At 44.0% G+C, this 18234-nt stretch overlaps 1 protein-coding gene across 5 annotated transcripts in view; it reads left to right on the top strand.

Moving 5' to 3' along the window:
- LOC147423725 (uncharacterized) overlaps positions 1 to 15957 on the top strand; it is a 57732-nt gene extending 41775 nt beyond the window's left edge. For all 5 annotated transcript variants that reach the window (XM_086500985.1, XM_086500983.1, XM_086500982.1 and 2 more), the window contains 6 exons: positions 12043 to 12142; positions 12223 to 12338; positions 12522 to 13960; positions 14044 to 14181; positions 14253 to 14890; positions 14976 to 15957. In XM_086500985.1, the coding sequence (XP_086357111.1) occupies positions 12043 to 12142; positions 12223 to 12338; positions 12522 to 13960; positions 14044 to 14181; positions 14253 to 14890; positions 14976 to 15071 (2527 nt within the window). In that variant the 3' untranslated portion in view covers positions 15072 to 15957. The remainder of the gene's footprint in view (positions 1 to 12042; positions 12143 to 12222; positions 12339 to 12521; positions 13961 to 14043; positions 14182 to 14252; positions 14891 to 14975) is intronic.
- The last annotated feature ends 2277 nt before the right edge of the window (positions 15958 to 18234 follow it).

The following is an 18234-nucleotide window of genomic DNA, read 5'->3' as shown; positions in this document are numbered from 1 at the left end:
TTTCACCCATTATTAGTCGTCTATTCTACATGTACTTTCAAGACACAACACAGGGGAAAGGGATACAGGCTGCTAAAATGCACCTGTATGAGAAGACCCACACCAGATTGGCCCCTAACTTAGGCGCCCCCTTGCGGTATTTCTTTATTGTTTAAAAGAGGGAATAAACGCTGTGGTTCCCTACAAGCTGCCCCGCACAAGCTTGGCTGAATTTCAACTGTTCCGGCCCGATTTCGGCAGCATAACTGTACCAGGACCCTTCACAGTCAGTATTCCCACGCATTGAATGACTTTCACGACGCATACGGGCACTTTGCAAAACCTCGTGAGAATCTGCAGCACGCTGAATTCTCTGTTTTCAGCCCCGAAAATGCGCCAGATCACCTGTAGAGCGGTCCCCTCGCGTTCTCGAACCTCCTGGGGGTATTAGGGACCGTTTAGGGCCAAAATCCTAAACCTGCAAAAATACACAGCAGGCTGTAATTTACTGTTTCGGGCTCCGTTTCGCGTGCCGGTCGCATCAGTAGCAAGTCCTCGACCTCCCGCACCTGTAGGGCTACTTGCCCTTTGAATTGGACGAGATTTCTGGCGTGAAACCTCTCCGAATTCACCTGTACCTGCGGGGGATTAGCCGCTAGCTAATCCAGTACCTGTGCAAGAGGCTCTTGCCTCGGCAATCGCGCATGAACCCACACAACTGTACATTGGTCAATTGAAAAGCCCACTAGAGGGGCATAACATACTGCCATAGGGGAGAGAGAGGGCAGTGCGTAGCGTGCAAGGCATCACTCCTGGCACCACACTGTACATAGGAGGGAAAGGAAGCACTCCATAGCTCTTAACCTATGACAAAATCTGCAAATGAGCCTCTCCCAGCTTAAAATTCAGCGCCACCTTCTCTTGCATGAAGAAAGTGCACCAGAATGTGCCACTTGGCGCATTTACAAGCATTTTCCCGTTTCGGGGTTGCCGCCTAAAAATATCCTGACCGGTTGCCCAGTTGACTTCGCGGCAGAGTAATAAAATGTTACCCTTGTCATTCCGGAGGTAATGACGCGGATACATTTTTAGGTCCCAAAATAGCAGTTCCCTAAATTTTAGGAGATGCTGCCATTGTATCTTTCTAGGTCATCCGACCCTCTTTGTACACTACAGCCACATCAAAAACTGAAATGTAGCCTATGTAGCAAAGGATTCCACTTTGGCTAGTCAATGACCCCACTTTGGCTAACCATAGTCCTTGTCCAATCTTAGTGCTCTCTTGCCCTCAAGCCTGGACTCCCTTTGGACAATTTCACACTAGCTATGCAATGCAGGGCAGTTAGATTTCCCGAGGGGTGTTTCCAAAAAGTGAAAGTAACTAAATAATAAGAAAGAAATCAACAAAAAGAATAGATAGTAGTCACACGTTGGTGACTCTTGAAATCTCAAACGTCCTCGTTTGTATCTATGTCGTACATGCTCACAGTCAACATCGATGTATTCAACACCTGTCAACACATGTACGACACATACATGCTCATTGTCAACCCTGGTTTATTCAACACCTCGTCGACACATGTATTGCCTGCGTGTGAACCCTGTTCCAATGACATAGTGGTAGCTTCGCACTCTGCCATTGCTTTGAGTCACTAACTTTCCAATGACAAAATGGTAGCCACACATTTTGTCACTGTCTTTTAGTACACGTTGGATCCCGTAACACTTTCGAGCATACCTAAACCGACAGTTTAAGAATGCAGTTACACATGTTACTCTTTAATAGAAGCAATTACTGTATCCTTGACAAACTGACAAGAAATACTCACTTCTATAACACTAAGCACACTTATGGACATTCCATAAGAGCAATTGCCAAACTGACAATCTGTACAGCTCTAGCATTCATGTAATAGGTATTTCATTTGAGCTCACTTTAAATACCATGTACATCATTTCTTTCAGAAGCCATTGTCACACTGACAATCCATGTAGCTTTGAAACTCAAGGGTCAAGGTAGGTTGCAAATCGAAGGCTTCAAGGTAAAGTGATAACACAGTTGGTGACTCTGCAAGTTCACCTTCTTCCATCCACTTAGCATCCATTGGTGGATAGTTTCTGAACTTTACCAAGTAACGCCTAGCAACCTTGCCTCTCACTTTTCTTTCTTTATGTGCCAAAATCTGTTCCGGGACCAAGATCTTGTCAAGTTCCTCGACTTCCGGCTGATCTTCAGCTGGCATAGCTTCTGGCACATCACCCACATAGGGTCTGAGAAGACTCACATGAAACGCATTGTGAATCTTCCAACTCTTAGGCAATTTCAGCCTATATGCAACATCACTGATTATGTCGCACACTTGAAAAGGCCCATAGTAACGCATGCTGAGCTTTGGAAACAATCTCTCCTGGCCCTTCATCTTCTTTAACCTTGCCTTTTCAAAGCGTAGAAGCACCCAATCACCAAGTGAAAATACCACTTCACGACGGTGACGATCAGTTGCTTTCTTTTGCTTTGCTTGAGTCTTTTCCAAGGCAACTTTGGCCTTCTTGTACATTTCATCCATATCCTGAACATACTTATCTGCTTCAAATATCTTGTCCTTTGTATGCAGTATGGGAGGAACTTTCTTGCCACCTTTAACTATCTCGAAAGGTGCCTTGCCAGTTGATGAATGCACTGTATTATTGTATGCATACTCCACCAATTGCAAATATTGCTCCCACTTTCCTTTATGCTCTGACACATAACACTTCAGCAGATCTAGGACAGTAGAATTTGCCTCTTCTGACTGCCCATCTGTTTGAGGATGAAATGACAAAGAGAATTTGAGCGTTGTGCCGATATTCTCAAACAAGCCTCTCCAGAACAAACTTGTCATGCGTGGATCACGGTCGCTAACAATCGACTGTGGCATGCCATGATACTTGAAAATATTGCTCATAAACAAGCGTGCCATCTGATCTGGCTTTATCTTCTTTTTGACAGGAATAAAATGAGCCTGCTTGTTGAATCTGCAAATGATGGTCCAAATACCATCGTTTCCTGTCTGCGTTCTCGAAAGATCAAAGATAAAATCCATAGCAATACTTTCCCATGGTTTATCTGGACTAGGTAGTGGTTGCAATAACCATGGTGCCTTTTGCCTGTCAAACTTGACCTTCTGGAAAATTAGGCATTCTCGCACAAAGGCATCCACATCTCTTCTCAATGTAGGCCAATAGAAGAATGTCTCAACCGCTTTAACTGTAGCATCGATACCACGATGCCCTGCATACGGTGGGACATGACTCTCTTCCATAACTTTGCGTCGCAATGGCTTTGTGACACACAATCTGCCATGCATCATCATGAACCCATCTTTGAGAAGATAGTGTTCATGACGTTGTCCATCCATTAGTTGCTCGAAGACCCTTGCAAAATCTTCATCATTTGCATACTGTTCTCTCATATCATCAAGTTCATGATGATAAGGAATTGACACAACTGAAATTTGTGGCTTCCTTGACAAGGCATCAGCCACAACGTTCTTCTTGCCTTCCACATGCACAATCTGAAAGTGGAACATGGACAAGATATTTGCCCATCGCATATGCTTCTCAGATAACTTTGTCTGTGTCAAGAAGTATGGCAAGGTCTGATGGTCCGTTTGGACAACGAAATCTGCACCTAGCAGGTAGTGTTTCCAACTTAAGAGCGCATGAATCACAGCCAGTAACTCTTTCTCATAGACCTGCATGGTCATCTCTGGCCCTTGCAAAATTCTGCTCTCATAGGCTAATACCCTGCCATCTTGCATTAGCAATGCACCAATGCTACTACCACAGGCATCACACTGGACCACAAATGACTTCCTAAGATCTGGCAACACAATGATTGGATCTGAAGTCATCTTTTCCTTTAAGAGATTAAAAGCTGAAATCTCTTTCTGTGTCCATCTAAAGGTGACTGCCTTCTTTTGAAGAGCATGTAAAGGTGAAGCAATCTCAGCGAAATTTCGTATAAACCTTCTGTAATAGGAGCATAGTCCCAAGAAGCTTCGGACATCGTGCACCGTCTTCAAATCTGGCCATGACTTGATCGCTTCAACTTTAGCAGGATCCATTCTGACACCATCCTTTGAGACAATGTGTCCCAGAAAGTGGATCTCTTCCAGAAAAAATTCACTTTTCTTTGCATTGATGAACAACCTATGACTGCGTAGCTCTTCGAACACAATGGCCAAGTGATGCCTATGCTCCTCTTCATTCTTTGAGTAGACTATCATGTCATCAAAGAATGTACCAACAAACTGTTGGTGTGGACGGAAAAATCTGTCCATCATCTTATTGAACGTAGCAGGAGCATTTGTGAGACGAAAGGGCATCACTAAAAATTCGTAAAGGCCAAACGTCGTTCTAAAAGCAGTCTTGTGCACATTCTCTGATCTAATGCGGATGTGATGGTACCCACTCTTTAGATCTATCCTGCTAAACATAGCTGCTCCTTCTAATTTGTCCAGAATGTCATCAATTCTAGGTATAGGGAACCTATTCTTGATGGTATTCTTGTTCAGTGAACAATAGTCGATGCACATATGCCATAAGCCATCCTTTTTCTGCACCAACACTCGAGAACAGAATGGGGATGAACTGGGCTGAATCAGCCCCTTTTCTAACAGCTCCTGTACTTGGCTCATTATCTCTTTCTGCTGAGCCGCACTAACCCTGTACGGAGGCTTATTTGGTGGGCTACTGCCTGGCACCAAATAAATCGCATGGTCCTTGGGTCTCTCTCGCGGTAATTAAGACGTAATGAATCGGAAAAACAGTCACTATACTGTTGTAAAAACATTGACCTTTCTTTATCTAGCACAGATAAATTTGATTCATCACAATCTGACACTTGACGTGCAAAAACCAAGTACGCAGAAAGATGCTTTTTCATTACAGAAGTAATAGCAGAAGCTGATACTGTGGGAATAGACTCCCCTTTAAGCTTTACATCCAGAATGTGAGTCTTTCCCCTGCTCTGTACATTGATCTTTTTGTTGTAGGCATCCATGATTCCCTGTACACGAAATAACCAAGGAATACCTAACAACACATCACATCCGTCCAGTGGCATGATGTAAGATTCTTCAGCATCTACATAGGACTGGATGTAGGCGCAACTTTCCGATGATGGGTGTCACAGCCTCTGTATGGCTAGGACATGCCAAACCTGCCTCTGTTGTATACCCCATCTCTTCAGGTCTAATTCCCAACTTTGAAGCCAATTCTGGGGAAATGAAATTGGCTTTGGCACTTGGATCAAAGAAGATAAGCACTGTTTGATCCCTGACCTTTCCCCATGCTCTGCAAAGCTCACTTGCATCTGAATTTGGCTTGTCGCCCACCATATCTGGCACTAGACCAGCCATGGGCTTCTTTCCTTTCTTGTCTTCCTTGTCTTTAGAATTAGCTGGCCTTTTCTTTGTAGGACAATTGTAAGCAATGTGGCCAGGTTGCTCACAGATGAAGCATTTTTTCTTTGACCTAAGGACCTTCTTTTGCTCTTCCGACTTGCGAGGAAAATGTCTTTTCCATTTCTTTGCTGGTCCCTTTTCTGATTCAGCCGTAGCTTTGCCTTTCCCTACGTTGGCTGGCTCTTGAGTCCCTTTTGGAACCTCATTGTGAACGTGCTTCTTCGTTGAATTTTTCTTGGCTGATCCTTCCTTTACGCCAGTATTGAATTCACAATCTTCTCCCTTGAGCAAACCATTGCCAGTGTTTGCTACCTCGATGAGCTGCGTCAAAGTAGTGACTTTGGTCTTCGTGCAGTATTTTCTCAATCCTTTGGGTAGGCCACAACAGTATTTTTCAATATGTTCTGTCAATGGCACAAACCTATAGGAAGTTACTGGAAGTAGAGCTTTCCAAAACTTTCGATTGTAGTCATCCAGATTCTTGCAAGTGGCAGCATTAAGCTGGTGCCATTCTGTCATGACATCTGTTTCAAAGTCATCAGATAACCATGCTGCTGTAAAAATCTGCTTGAAGTAAATCCATGTGGACGGAGCTTGCCCTTGAAGCAATAAAGTTGTCCACCATTGTCCCGCATTCCCTGTCAAGAAAGTGGATGCCTTGCGGACCTTTGAAGCCTCTGTAAAGTTTCCCCCTGCATAGGCCTTGTCAAATTGCTGGAGGAATGAGAGAGCCTTCTTCCTGTCATCAAACCCTGTAAAGGTCGTGAATGTCACACCTTTGCCACCTTTTTTGTACGGAGTTGGCTTCTCCAGCGGCGTTAAGTTGTCATACGGAAGTGACTGAAACATGGGAACATTGTTAGGGTTCATCTGTGTTCCTTGGCTGCTATTAAGTTGACCTGGAAATGCCATATGTGGCTGTTGATTTGTAATTCCAGCCATACCAAAATTTGCTTCTGGCATCCCAAATTGGCCCTGAGTGCTCTGAAACCCTGGTTGCATACCCATGACACTGTACATGGGGTTAGGCGTCATCATTTGAGCACCCCCGAACACTGTTCCTGGCGTGTAAAACTGATTTCCAAGTGCATAACCAGCCATGCTTTGGAATACCGATCCACCTCCAAAATAGCCAGGGTGTACTGAAGGTGGTGGGAAGACTTGTTGCATAGCCTGTAGGTTGCTTCCCTGTCCATTAGAATCAGCTATAGGCTGCTGAAAGGTGGCGGGCTGAACTGGTACAGCTTGAAAGACTGGCATCTCAGCCACCTATTCTTGCACCTTAGGCACAGGTTGTGGAGACTGCACGTTCTCCGTCAAGTGTACAGGTGTTTCCATTGACTGTGTAGTATGCATCACCTGTGCTCGAGCCTTAACAGGCTTTTGAATATGATCTAGTGACCCAACTTGCTGAAACGGAAGAGGAGGTTGCAGAAAGGCTAAAAACCTCGGGTTCTGCATTACTTGTGTGAACATAGCCAGAGCAGTAGCCAACTGGGTCTTGAATATATCATCATCCGTCTGTGGTGGTCTTGAAGACTCACCCACTTCATGTGTCTGTTGACCCTGTGAAGAGGAAACCTCTTCAGTCACATCATTTGGTCTGTCAGCCATAATTGCAATTCCTTGTGTCTGGTCTATGATCCCCTGTGTCTTCAAGCCCAAACTGACCAAGGCTTACTTCTATGGGAAAAAGTGATTTGATCCCGTCGATGGAACCATGAAACCGGCCTATTCAATCCAAAAAGGGCGGTAGACTTTACTTCAAACCTTGATTTAGCTTTCACCCATTATTAGTCGTCTATTCTACCTGTACTTTCAAGACACAACACGGGGGAAAGGGATACAGGCTGCTAGAATGCACCTGTACGAGAAGACCGACACCAGATTGGCCCCTAACTTAGGCGCCCCTTTCGGTATTTCTTTACTGTTTAAAAGAGGGAATAAACGCTGTGGTTCCCTACAAGCTGCCCCGCACAAGCTTGGCTGAATTTCAACTGTTCTGGCCCGATTTCGGCAGCATAACTGTACCAGGACCCTTCACAGTCAGTATTCCCACGCATTGAATGACTTTCCCGACTCATACAGGCACTTTGCAAAACCTGGCGAGAATCTGCAGCACGCTGAATTCTCTGTTTTCAGCCCGAAAATGTGCCAGATCACCTGTACAGCGGTCCCCTCGCGTCCTCGAACCTCCTGGGGGTATTAGGGACCGTTTAGGGCCAAAACCCTAAACCTGCAAAAATACACAGTAGGCTGTAATTTACTGTTTTGGGCTCCGTTTCGCGTGTCGGTCGCATCAGTAGCAAGTCCTCGAGCTCTCGTACCTGTAGGGCTACTTGCCCTTTGAATCGGACGAGATTTCTGGCGTGAAACCTCTCTGAATTCACCTGTACCTGCGGGGGATTAGCCGCTAGCTAATCTAGTACCTGTGCAAGAGGCTCTTGCCTCGGCAATTGCGCATGAACCCACACAACTGTACATTGGTCAATTGAAAAGCCCACTAGAGGGGCATAACATACTGACATAGGGGAGAGAGAGGGCAATGCGTAGCGTGCAGGGCATCACTCCTGGCACCGCACTGTACATAGGAGGGAAAGGAAGCACTCCATAGCTCTTAACCTGTGACAAAATCTGCAAATGAGCCTCTCCCAGCTTAAAATTCAGCGCCACCTTCTCTTGCATGAGGAAAGTGCACCAGAATGTGCCACTTGGCGCATTTACAAGCATTTTCCCGTTTCGGGGTTGCCGCCTAAAAATATCCTGACCGGTTGCCCAGTTGACTTCGCGGCAGAGTAATAAAATGTTCCCCTTGTCATTCCGGAGGTAATGACGCGGATACATTTTCAGGTCCCAAAATAGCAGTTCCCTAAATTTTAGGAGATGCTGCCATTGTATCTTTCTAGGTCATCCGACCCTCTTTGTACACTGCAGCCACATCAAAAACTGAAATGTAGCCTATGTAGCAAAGGATTCCACTTTGGCTAGTCAATGACCCCACTTTGGCTAACCATAGTCCTTGTCCAATCTTAGTGCTCTCTTGCCCTCAAGCTTGGACTCCCTCTGGACAGTTGCACACTAGCTATGCAATGCAGGGCAGTTAGATTTCCCGAGGGGTGTTTCCAAAAAGTGAAAGTAAATAAATAATAAGAAAGAAATCAACAAAAAGGATGGATAGTAGTCACATGTTGGTGACAGGTAGAGGCAGCCACGTCGTCATTTCTACATCATCCGCCAGAGTGTTTGTACTTTGCAGCCACCTATCATCAACTGGGCAGCCACGTCACTAGTTTGTGACAGCAGTTGTATGGAAATTCTGGAAATTGCGTTGACATGATGACGTGGCAGAGTGTACGGATTTCCGCGTTTTGCGTTGACTGCTGTATGGAATTCCGTGATTTACGCTGGCAGCTTTTTGGCATTGCTTTTGGACCAGAAGCTTTTGAGTTTGAAGGCTTTTCATGTAAAACTGCTTTTGGGGCCTATGGTCTTTAAATATGAGGCTAGGGCTCATTCTCTGGAATGTTGCCTGGAGAAGGTGGAGAGTTTGGAGTACCGGCTTGTACTGTGTTGATGCAATATAAAGAAATATCGAAAGTGGCACCAAGGTTTGGGGCCAATACTCTCTGAGGTGGAATTCCGCCACTCCTGTTGCGTGTCGTCTCTCTCTTTCAGTTCAGTTGCTATTGAAGTGCTAAAAGTCTGTTTAGTTTGTTCTTTTCTATTGGCACGTGGTGCCCGTATTGTGACAGTGGTATCAGAGCATCAAGCGTGTGCCTTTTAGAAAGCATACCGGTCCTACCAAGGATCAGACAGAGCAAGATTGCACTTTTAAAAGTTCATTGGAAATTTTAGCTTCATGCTCTGACCCTTGACTTATTAGCCACTCCCACCCCTACTTCATCGCGCATCGGGCGGGCGTCCGTCTTCACCGCTCATGTCTTACAGGGCATAAGCCATTATGATCACTTGCAAGCGAAGGATCCAAGATTTGAAGAGGATGGTAGAAAAGAGCTCCAAAATCTCTCGCAAGAAGGGTCCATAGAATCTCCCTTGGTCATCCAAAGATGATTCCAAGCAGTTCGTACATCTGATTCATACTCCCGAGTCAGCCAAGAAGAAATAAAAAGCCTTTTGAATTTCAACCATTTATTGGAGCTTCCTTTCTCAGTAGAAGGGTGGACCACCATGTTCGAGCATTTCCCTTGAAGAAAGATGTAGCCCTCCTAATCTTGGAGTGCTTTGAGTAATGCCCTTCAAAGAAAGCTATGTTAAACTGTTGTATGAAGGCCAAAGCCCTCGGAGCATCTCAGAATCCAGAAAAAGAGTCAAACTTAATTGACTCTCCACCTTCTTTGAATTCTCTTACTTTCTTGGTTTTATCTTCGAGAAAGTTATATTGGTTGGCTTTATAAAAATGCTTCTTCTTTGCATAAAACATGTGATCGTCGGAGTCCGAACTGTCTGAGGATGACTCCTCTGTAGAACTGTCAGAAACTGGGCGAAATTTTGGCTTCTTTGCCTTTTTCTTGCCCTTTTCGAAGCTTTGCTTTTTGCTTCGCTTTTTGCCTTTTCTGTCTTCTTCGCTCGCGTCAGAAGAGCTAGAATAATTCTTAGAAGAAGAAGAAGAAGAAGAACTGGGTAGTCCTTCAAATCGTATACACTTCTTCTGCTTTCTCACTGATGCAAAAGAAGATTGACGACCCAAATAAACCCGGGAAGTCGGTTCCTTTCTTGTGCTTTTTCTCTTGCTTTTTGGATTTGTTGTTTGCGTCCAAAAGGCGGCTAATTTGTGTCTGGACCACCTCTTGTAATTTTTGCTCTGTAAACATCCTCGGAGAAGGAGGTTTCTTGATTGCCGGTTTGATGGGTGGCTTTATGGCCTTCTGCCACTAGGTGTGGACTTCTGCGAGGGATTGCTGAGACAAAAATTTTGCAAATTTTGGATCCTTCTCAATTTCAATCATTTGCTTTGTTGCCTCGTCAACCAATTGTCAACGTTCCATCTCTACAATCTCGAACTGAGTAGGCCCAGGTGGGCCGTACTCTTCCTCTGTTTGCTCATGATAATCTTCTTCGTGATCTCCTCCTGCATTCGTAGATGCAGAAGAAGTCGACTGTTTCTTGTTGGAATCCATAAATGCCGCGAGAAAAGGATCGGATTTCTCGATAGAAGAGAAATCGGCCGCGCTCTGATACCATTGTAATAAACTTGGACACCCCAAGTCAGATTCCACCACGACACAACATAGATTCTCTTCCAAACAGTTCAGAAAATTGACACGGCCCGGCATAGTTCTGTACCTAGAGGTATTGGCCCCAAACACTGGCGCCCCTTTCGGTATTTCTTTTTGTATTAATTTGTGTTCAAAGTACAAGAGAGCGGGTAGGTGCTCACTCTGAGACTTTGCGTCCAGATGCTCTGAGAAGTGAAGCCCTACCCACTTATTTATAAGTACAAGGGATGCCCTAAAAGCAGAGCCCCAAAATCTCTAATTTAAAAGCTTTTTAATCTTTAAAAGCAATTTGTCCAAAAGCTGCCATTAAAAAAAAATCAGCCAACGCTTTTTTCGAAAATCTGTACAGGCTGCCACGTCATCTGTGCTGTAAAAAGCGGGATTCCGTACTGTTTTCCACGTCACCTTGCCAACTTTTGCGGGGGTCCATACTGCTGCCACGTGGCATTTCAATTTTCTGCCGCAATGCGTGTGTCTGGAAGTCTGCCACCTCACCACTTTGTGACAGGTTCTTCTTTGCCTTCTTCTTGTTCTTGCCGTGTCTCTGAGTCTTTCTTCGTTTTCTGCTCTTTCGGTCCTCATCACTGGAGTGGAGTCTGGAGGAAGAGCTATCCAAACTGTGAGAAGAGGATGAGGATGAATTGGACACACCCTTAAAACTTACAAGCTTCTTTGAGTTTCGTGCATGTGCGAAAGAAGACTAAGTAGCCAGGGTAGGCTGCTGCTGTCACGGGGACGTGCACCACGTGCCAACGAAAAATAACAGACTGAAAAACTTGAAGCACTTCAAATAACAACTGAACTGAAAGAGATGCACGACACACGAGACGGGGAGTGGCGGAGTTCCACCGTGAAAACCTTGGCGCCCCTTTCGGTATTTCTTTATATTACTTGAACTCAGTACAATGCCGGTACTCGCGCTTTGCACCTTCACCCAAAAGCGTGCCAAAGATTGAGCCCTTGGCTCGTATTTAGGCAACATTCCCTTCTTTCTCTTTCTCCCTCCTCTCTCGTGCTCTCCCTTTCGTTCTGTGCGCTGTTTGACATGGCAAGCAGGAGATATGTTTATGTCTGGTCGAGGTTGTGAAGGACTAGATGCTGGGAAAAAAATTGAAGTCTTCAATATTTGTATCAAATGTCTGTGTGCATGTGTGGGGTTTGGGTTATAGCATAAATGTTCATAACCAATCTGTGGCTCTACATCAGAATTACCTGTGTTGATGTTTACTTTGGTCTGTTTATGGGGCATGTGAGCACTGAATTCGTTTTTTCTTTAGCCTCTAATGATGCAAGTAAGTATCTAATTCGTTTTCAGAATTATCTGCTTACTTGGAGGGAGTTTGTAGTTCTTATAGTTTATCATGTTATTTTTTATGCAGCAAAAATCAGCATTTTCATGATCTTACCCATCCCCCTCAACGAAGATCTGGGGTTGGATTGCCGCCTCCTGTGGACGCTCCTTCTTTCTCTTCTACTTCTGTAAGGGCCGAGTGCATGAATATTGAGGACTCGTCTGTTTTTGTTGGTTTAAGCGAAACCTGACTATTGTTTCTTTCCAGAGTATTTCACAGAATGTCTCACAAAATGCACCAACTGTAGTGGGGAGTGCACCCAAGGCTGTCCCATTGGTAGCAATTCTTCCCAAGTCTAGCAGTTTGCCTGCTGCAGCCTCCTGGTATGGCTTTTAACCTCTCACACAATATAAATTGTTCTATTTTTCCTTCAATGAGAATATATGAGAGGAGCAAGTTTGTAAGATCAAATGTCTGATCGCCTGCTAAGCAGAGGCTTCACTGTTTATGCATGCTAAACGTGCTGGTTGGTAAAGGTCAGTTGTGTGTTTCTTTTGAATTTGCAGGGGATCTCGTTCTAGTGCTTCTTCTCGATCAGCTTCCAGTAGGAGTGTTGTGGGTCCTTCTGGCAGCAAACCCAAAACAGGTGCAGGCTTAATAAATTTAGCAACAGTCTCTGGAAGCTGTATTAGTGGACAATCTGTAAATAACTATGATGGAGTCAAGCATCCAAAAGCAAGCAATGTGGATGGAGCCCAGACTTCTTTCGCGGGTGCATCTGGACTTGTTGAAAGAAATCACTCTGCAGCAGAAACCTCTGAGTTGCTACAGATGGAGGCTTTTACTTCTGATGCCGATGACACAGCTCCAGATAAGGATATTTCCAGACAGGTGTTTGACGGGTTAATATCTCATAGGAAAAATGTGAGTGGTGCAGAAGCCAATGATCATATGTATGGGGCTTCAAGGGAGACAAAGATATTAGATTCTGTTTCCTCTCACAAGTTGGCTGATGTAGAGGAAAGCAGTGGGGTTGTAAATATAAGCGCGGGTTTGACAAGATTGGCACCACCACAAGATGCTTGCTTGAAGAGTCCAATGGGGTTGTTAGCATCCATGCCTATTGCAAGTACTTGCATAGACCAGGAAGACTCAGGAATCCTTAAAGAACCTGGCAGTAAGTCGCGTAGTGGCTTTCAGTTGTCACAGTTTGACTGCAGTACGGATTCAGGACTGCATGCTGGTTCTGAGGTATTACCGCGAAAGCCAGAAAGTGCTTTACGGCAGGAAGTATTTATACCTGACAATGTGCATTTGGTTCTGGACAACAATGATGGTTCTCAAAGGACAATCGATATGACTGCTTCACCACCTTCGAACATGACTGGCCTCACAATTCTTTCAAGGTCGGATCAGGCCACTGCAATTCACTCAAGTCATCCAACTGAAGCTCATGAAGACATACCATGTAGTATACCATCTAGAGATCTTTGGTCAAATTCGGTACAAACTGTGAATAGTGACGAGCAGGTGATGGTACAAGCACAGGATTCTTTATTCACTCAGAGAAGTGCTTGGAAGGACAAAGGAGAATTTGAAAATTTGAAGGAGCCTGTCAATGGATTAAGTGAACACGAGCTTATTTCTGACATGTTTTCAACAGGGTTTGACCTTTGGAATGATGGAAGTCCCCAGGACTTGGCGCAACTCTTATTTAATGGAAAGAAAGTGGGGTTTCCATCTAAAGCAGCCGTACAAGAGTCCACAACCTCGTGGAAGCCATCTTCTGGGAGCAAACAATCGAGATTTCATTTTGCTAGGCAGGATGAAGTCAATGAGCAAACTCTTTGTTCAAACAAACTTCTTCATCAGGCAAGAAATGATAGACAGTTGTGGCCTGAACAGCTTGGTAGAACTACAAGCGGGAATGCTCCAGCTGGTTTAACAGAAGTCTCACCTAGTGAACAGTTTCCAAGCAGGCTTCCTGCTTCAGTGGAGTTGTACGGTATGAAACTTAACCAGCTTCTTTGCTCAACATCTCTGCGCTTGTAGTTTGGATTTTTATTTGTATTTTTGCTTGTAATTCAGGTGGCACAGCATCATCTCATCTTCCAAGCTCAAAGAGCCCAATGATGGCCCCTCCAGGATTTTCATCTGTTAGAGCGTCAGCCATTCCTCCGCCTGGATTTTCCCAGCACAAGGCAACAGATTTGAGAAGAGTAACAGGTAATATTTCAGATGGTTCTGTAAAAAAGTTTTGTAATCACCTTATCATTTTTTGAATTTTTTTTATACAGAAGCCAGTCATGATCCCCCTCGATCTTTGGCACCTACTAGCAGCTTCAATCATTTGGAAGCGGCAAACAATTCGGCTGATGTGGAGTTCATTGACCCTGCTATTATGGCAGTTGGAAAGGGAAAGTTTCCAGCTGGTTCACGAACGGCTGTTCCTTTATCAAACAGTCCATCATTGTCGGCATTTTTATCACAAACTGGTCCCTTGTCTCAACAACCAAGACCACCACTTGATTTTGAATCAAACTATCAGGCCCACCAGGACCGTTCTTACAGAAATTATGGCAGTATGAATTCAACTTCACACCTTGGCTATGCAAATCAGGATTTGGATACGTCTTCGTCATCATTGTTTCATTCTTCTTTCAATGATGCAATGAGCCAGTCAAGGTTGATGGGACATTATCATGATGCTGTATTTCCGAATGTTGTAATGCAAGAATCGGTATACGCCAATGGCGGACATAGTGCACCAAAGTTAAGATTCCAGCATTCCTCTTCTGATGATTGGAGCAGGCTTTCGGAAATGAATGCGGCAGGACAGCAATCTGTCAATGATGCTGTTGGACGACTGGCCATGTCTCAGATCTCTCTTGACAGAGTTCTGCAAAATCGACTGGAAGAGTTGTCTCTTAGCAAGGTAAAAGAATTGATTTTTTCTTGACAAAAGAATTTTGGCGCGCTCCCTGTTTCTCATTGCATCTCAATTCACATGTTAATTACAGGATTTAAGCTCCAAGTATTATGGTGATGCTGCCATTCCAACTGGTTATGATGAGCAGGGGCCCTTAAGCAGTGCAAGAATTGGGCGATATTTTTAGTGATATTCAATTATGAGTATTCATATGAAATGAACTACAGCAGCAAACTCATAGTGCTACTGCACAGCGAAATTTTTGGGCTGATCGACACCATGCAAGCCTTGTGGCAATGCTGGTATGCTACATTTATAAGGCTAAAAAGCGACAGTCCATGCCTCGTTACCGAGCGTGCCAGAGATAGGGTGGCTGTGATTGTTAGTGATATTGATGCTTTGTGCTGTTCCAGAAAGCTGGGGGTGTATGTGTCAAGCCTCGCCACAAGACTATCATTGGCGGCCATCTTCTAGCAAGGCTCACAGATTGGCATTTGAAAGCCCCTCCGCCGAGCACCACAGCAAATGCGAAAGCGCAGTGGCACAAACAGTTTTGAGAATGGAAGATCAAAGAGCATGTGGCAGTGGCAAGATAGTGCTTTGCAGGTTGAGGCAAGCCTACAGGTCAGTCCAATAGCTTGGCTTGCCGGTTCTGATGAGCGTGTAAAGCTACAGTAAAGATGCCTTGCTGGTTCTTATGAGCGTGTAAAGCCACAGTAAAAATGCCCTCGGCAAAAGGAAGTACTCCCACTCCCAAAGATTATTCTTATAATCCTTATTTCACATTCATTAAGGAACAAATGACAGCAGGGATTTCAGGTATTTAGTGTGCAGTAAAGAAGTTTTCAGATGGTTTTCGGTGTTTTGCTTTGGTGTAACATTGGATGTGCCATATTGCAAGGATGAATGGTATTCAGGGTTTAATTGCCCATTCTTAGTTTGAGCTGTATCTGCTGAGTCACTTATTAAAGGAAATTGTGCCATGATTTTCTATTTCCCATTCTTAGTTTGAGCTGTATTCGCTGAATCACTTATTAAAAGAAATTGTGCCATGATATTCGATTGAGAGCGCACACAGTTGAAAGATGTTTCTCTCTGAGTATTAACCAGCATTCAAGAGGTTGGATGCAATTTCCATTGTGCTTGATGGGCACATGAATCTTGCATTGGATACCTCTCCTCGAACTGCCAGCAGTGACTACTAGTTTCCTCCCTGGTTTAGTGTCTCCATTTGAACATTTGTGCTGTAAATAAAACACCCTTTTGCGCAAGTGGCCTGTTAGGGATATATGTGTGTGTGTGTGTGTGTGTGTGTGTGTATGCATGCATTGTGGGTAAGCTTTGTGGCTTGCCATATTGCCAAATGGCTCGTCATTGTAACGATTTTATGTCTCTGCGAGGCAATCTTTAAACCCTAATATTGCCTCCTTGCGGGAGACCATCTTTTAGAACAGTAGACATTGCAGTTCTAGGGGAAGAGTGACCTTGTCCACCGCATTTAAAACATCGGCTATCTTTGCGATAACGTTCAACATCTTCAGGAGAGCCGGTTTTTACCTTGGTAGCCTTGTTCGTCTTTTGGCTTCCCTCTTTTGTTGTGGTTGTTCGCTTGCGGTTGTCTCCCTTTCTCTTGAGGCTTCTCTTTCACAAACTTTGGTTTTGACCCCTTGTCTTCGTGTTGAAATTTAATGTTGGAGGCTATCATGGTGTGATGAATAACCGCTGATATGGTTCTGGGTCATTGCATGTTGACATACTTGCTCCATTCTTTCGTAGCCCAGCTCAGAATTGTTGCTTCTGCTCAGAGAAGTTGATGCGTTCGTAAATAGTTGAATCCCAAAACTTATCCACATACCTTTTGAGTGTCCTCTCCATCTTCAAGCTTTAGGCTTCGCCATGCTGTGAGCACTTTATTGGCAGTTCCATGCGAAAGGAATTGCTTCATGATAGCAACTTTGCATGTTTTCCAGGTCCTTGGAGCTTCTCCTTTGGAGCATATGCTTGCGCACCTTTGACAGACTGATTTTTGGAGATACATGGCAACATGTCGGAGTTTGGATGACTCCGAGAAATTTTCATCTCCAGAAGTAGCATCAAATTGTTGTATGAAGCTCAATACCTTGTCTATATTACCAAAAGTTCCATCGAAGAAGAGGAAAGTGATGCTTTACCTCCTTGAACTTTTTGAGCTTAGAATACCTTCCAAGCTGCATGCGTGCGTCGACGGTCTCTTCTTTTGCGTGCTTTGGTGAGTTTTCCACCTGAAGAGGAAGAGCTTCCCGTGTCAATGAACTTTGAAAAGGCGGACAGTTAGATGGTTTCTTCTTTCTCCGTTTCTTCTCAACCTTCTTCTCATCCAATCCATATGTTCATGAGCAAAGGTGACAACAAACTGCCCACTATACGATGTGAATAAAGTGTGAAAAGTGTAGTACCTAGTAGCTCCAAACAAGGAGAAAGTAGTGGCACTTCATTTAATATGTTCAAATACCAATAAGGTAGTCAGTTCTTGTAGAACATGTTGCATTACAATGGGCTACTTGAGTTTCTAGTAGGCAGGTCATGCTCAAGGATGCCAAGCGTAAGTATTGGTTTCCATTGGTCTCAAGCAACAAGAAGGTATGGATTTTGATGAAGTGTTTTCTCAGTTGTCAAAATGACTACTTTGAAAACAGTTCTTGCCTTGGTTGTTAGAGAAGACATGGAGTTGGTTCAAATGGATGTCAAAATTGCATTCTTACATAATGATCTTCACGAGGACATGTATATGCAATAGCTAGAGGATTTTGTTGGTAAGGGCAAAGAAAAGTTGGTGTGTAAGCTTTCAAGTAAAGCCTTTATGGTCGAAGTAGGTACCAAGAGAATGGTATCATAAGTTTGATGCATTCATGAAGTCTCAAAGCTATAGGCAAATCAAAATTGATCATTGTCTCTATACAAAGAAAGTTAGGGATGGTAGTATTTTTATTTTGATTGTCTATGTGGATGATATGCTCATAGCTGGGAAGAACAATCTTGAGGTAGATGCATTAAAGGCAGAGTTATGTACATGAGAACTTTCACACAAAGGAATTGGGAGAAGTAAACCACATACTTGGCATGCGCATTCTGTGTGATAGGTCAAAGATGGTTCTTGTCATAAAAGGAGTACATTTTGTTGCGTGCTAAAGCATTTCAATATGGAGAGGGGGAAGTTGATTTCTACTTCATTGCTTCCATAAATGAAATTAAGCCAAGCAGATTGTCCCAAATTTGATGAGAATAAGGTTGGATGGCTAGTATCCTCTATCCATCCACTATTGATTCTTACATGTACGACATGATTGGGACTTATACAAACATTGCATGTG

Source organism: Adiantum capillus-veneris, chromosome 26, assembly GCF_014529385.1.
Source record: "Adiantum capillus-veneris isolate H3 chromosome 26, ASM1452938v2, whole genome shotgun sequence".
Classification (NCBI taxonomy): Eukaryota; Viridiplantae; Streptophyta; class Polypodiopsida; order Polypodiales; family Pteridaceae; genus Adiantum; species Adiantum capillus-veneris.
This window is presented reverse-complemented; position numbering and strand designations above follow the sequence as displayed.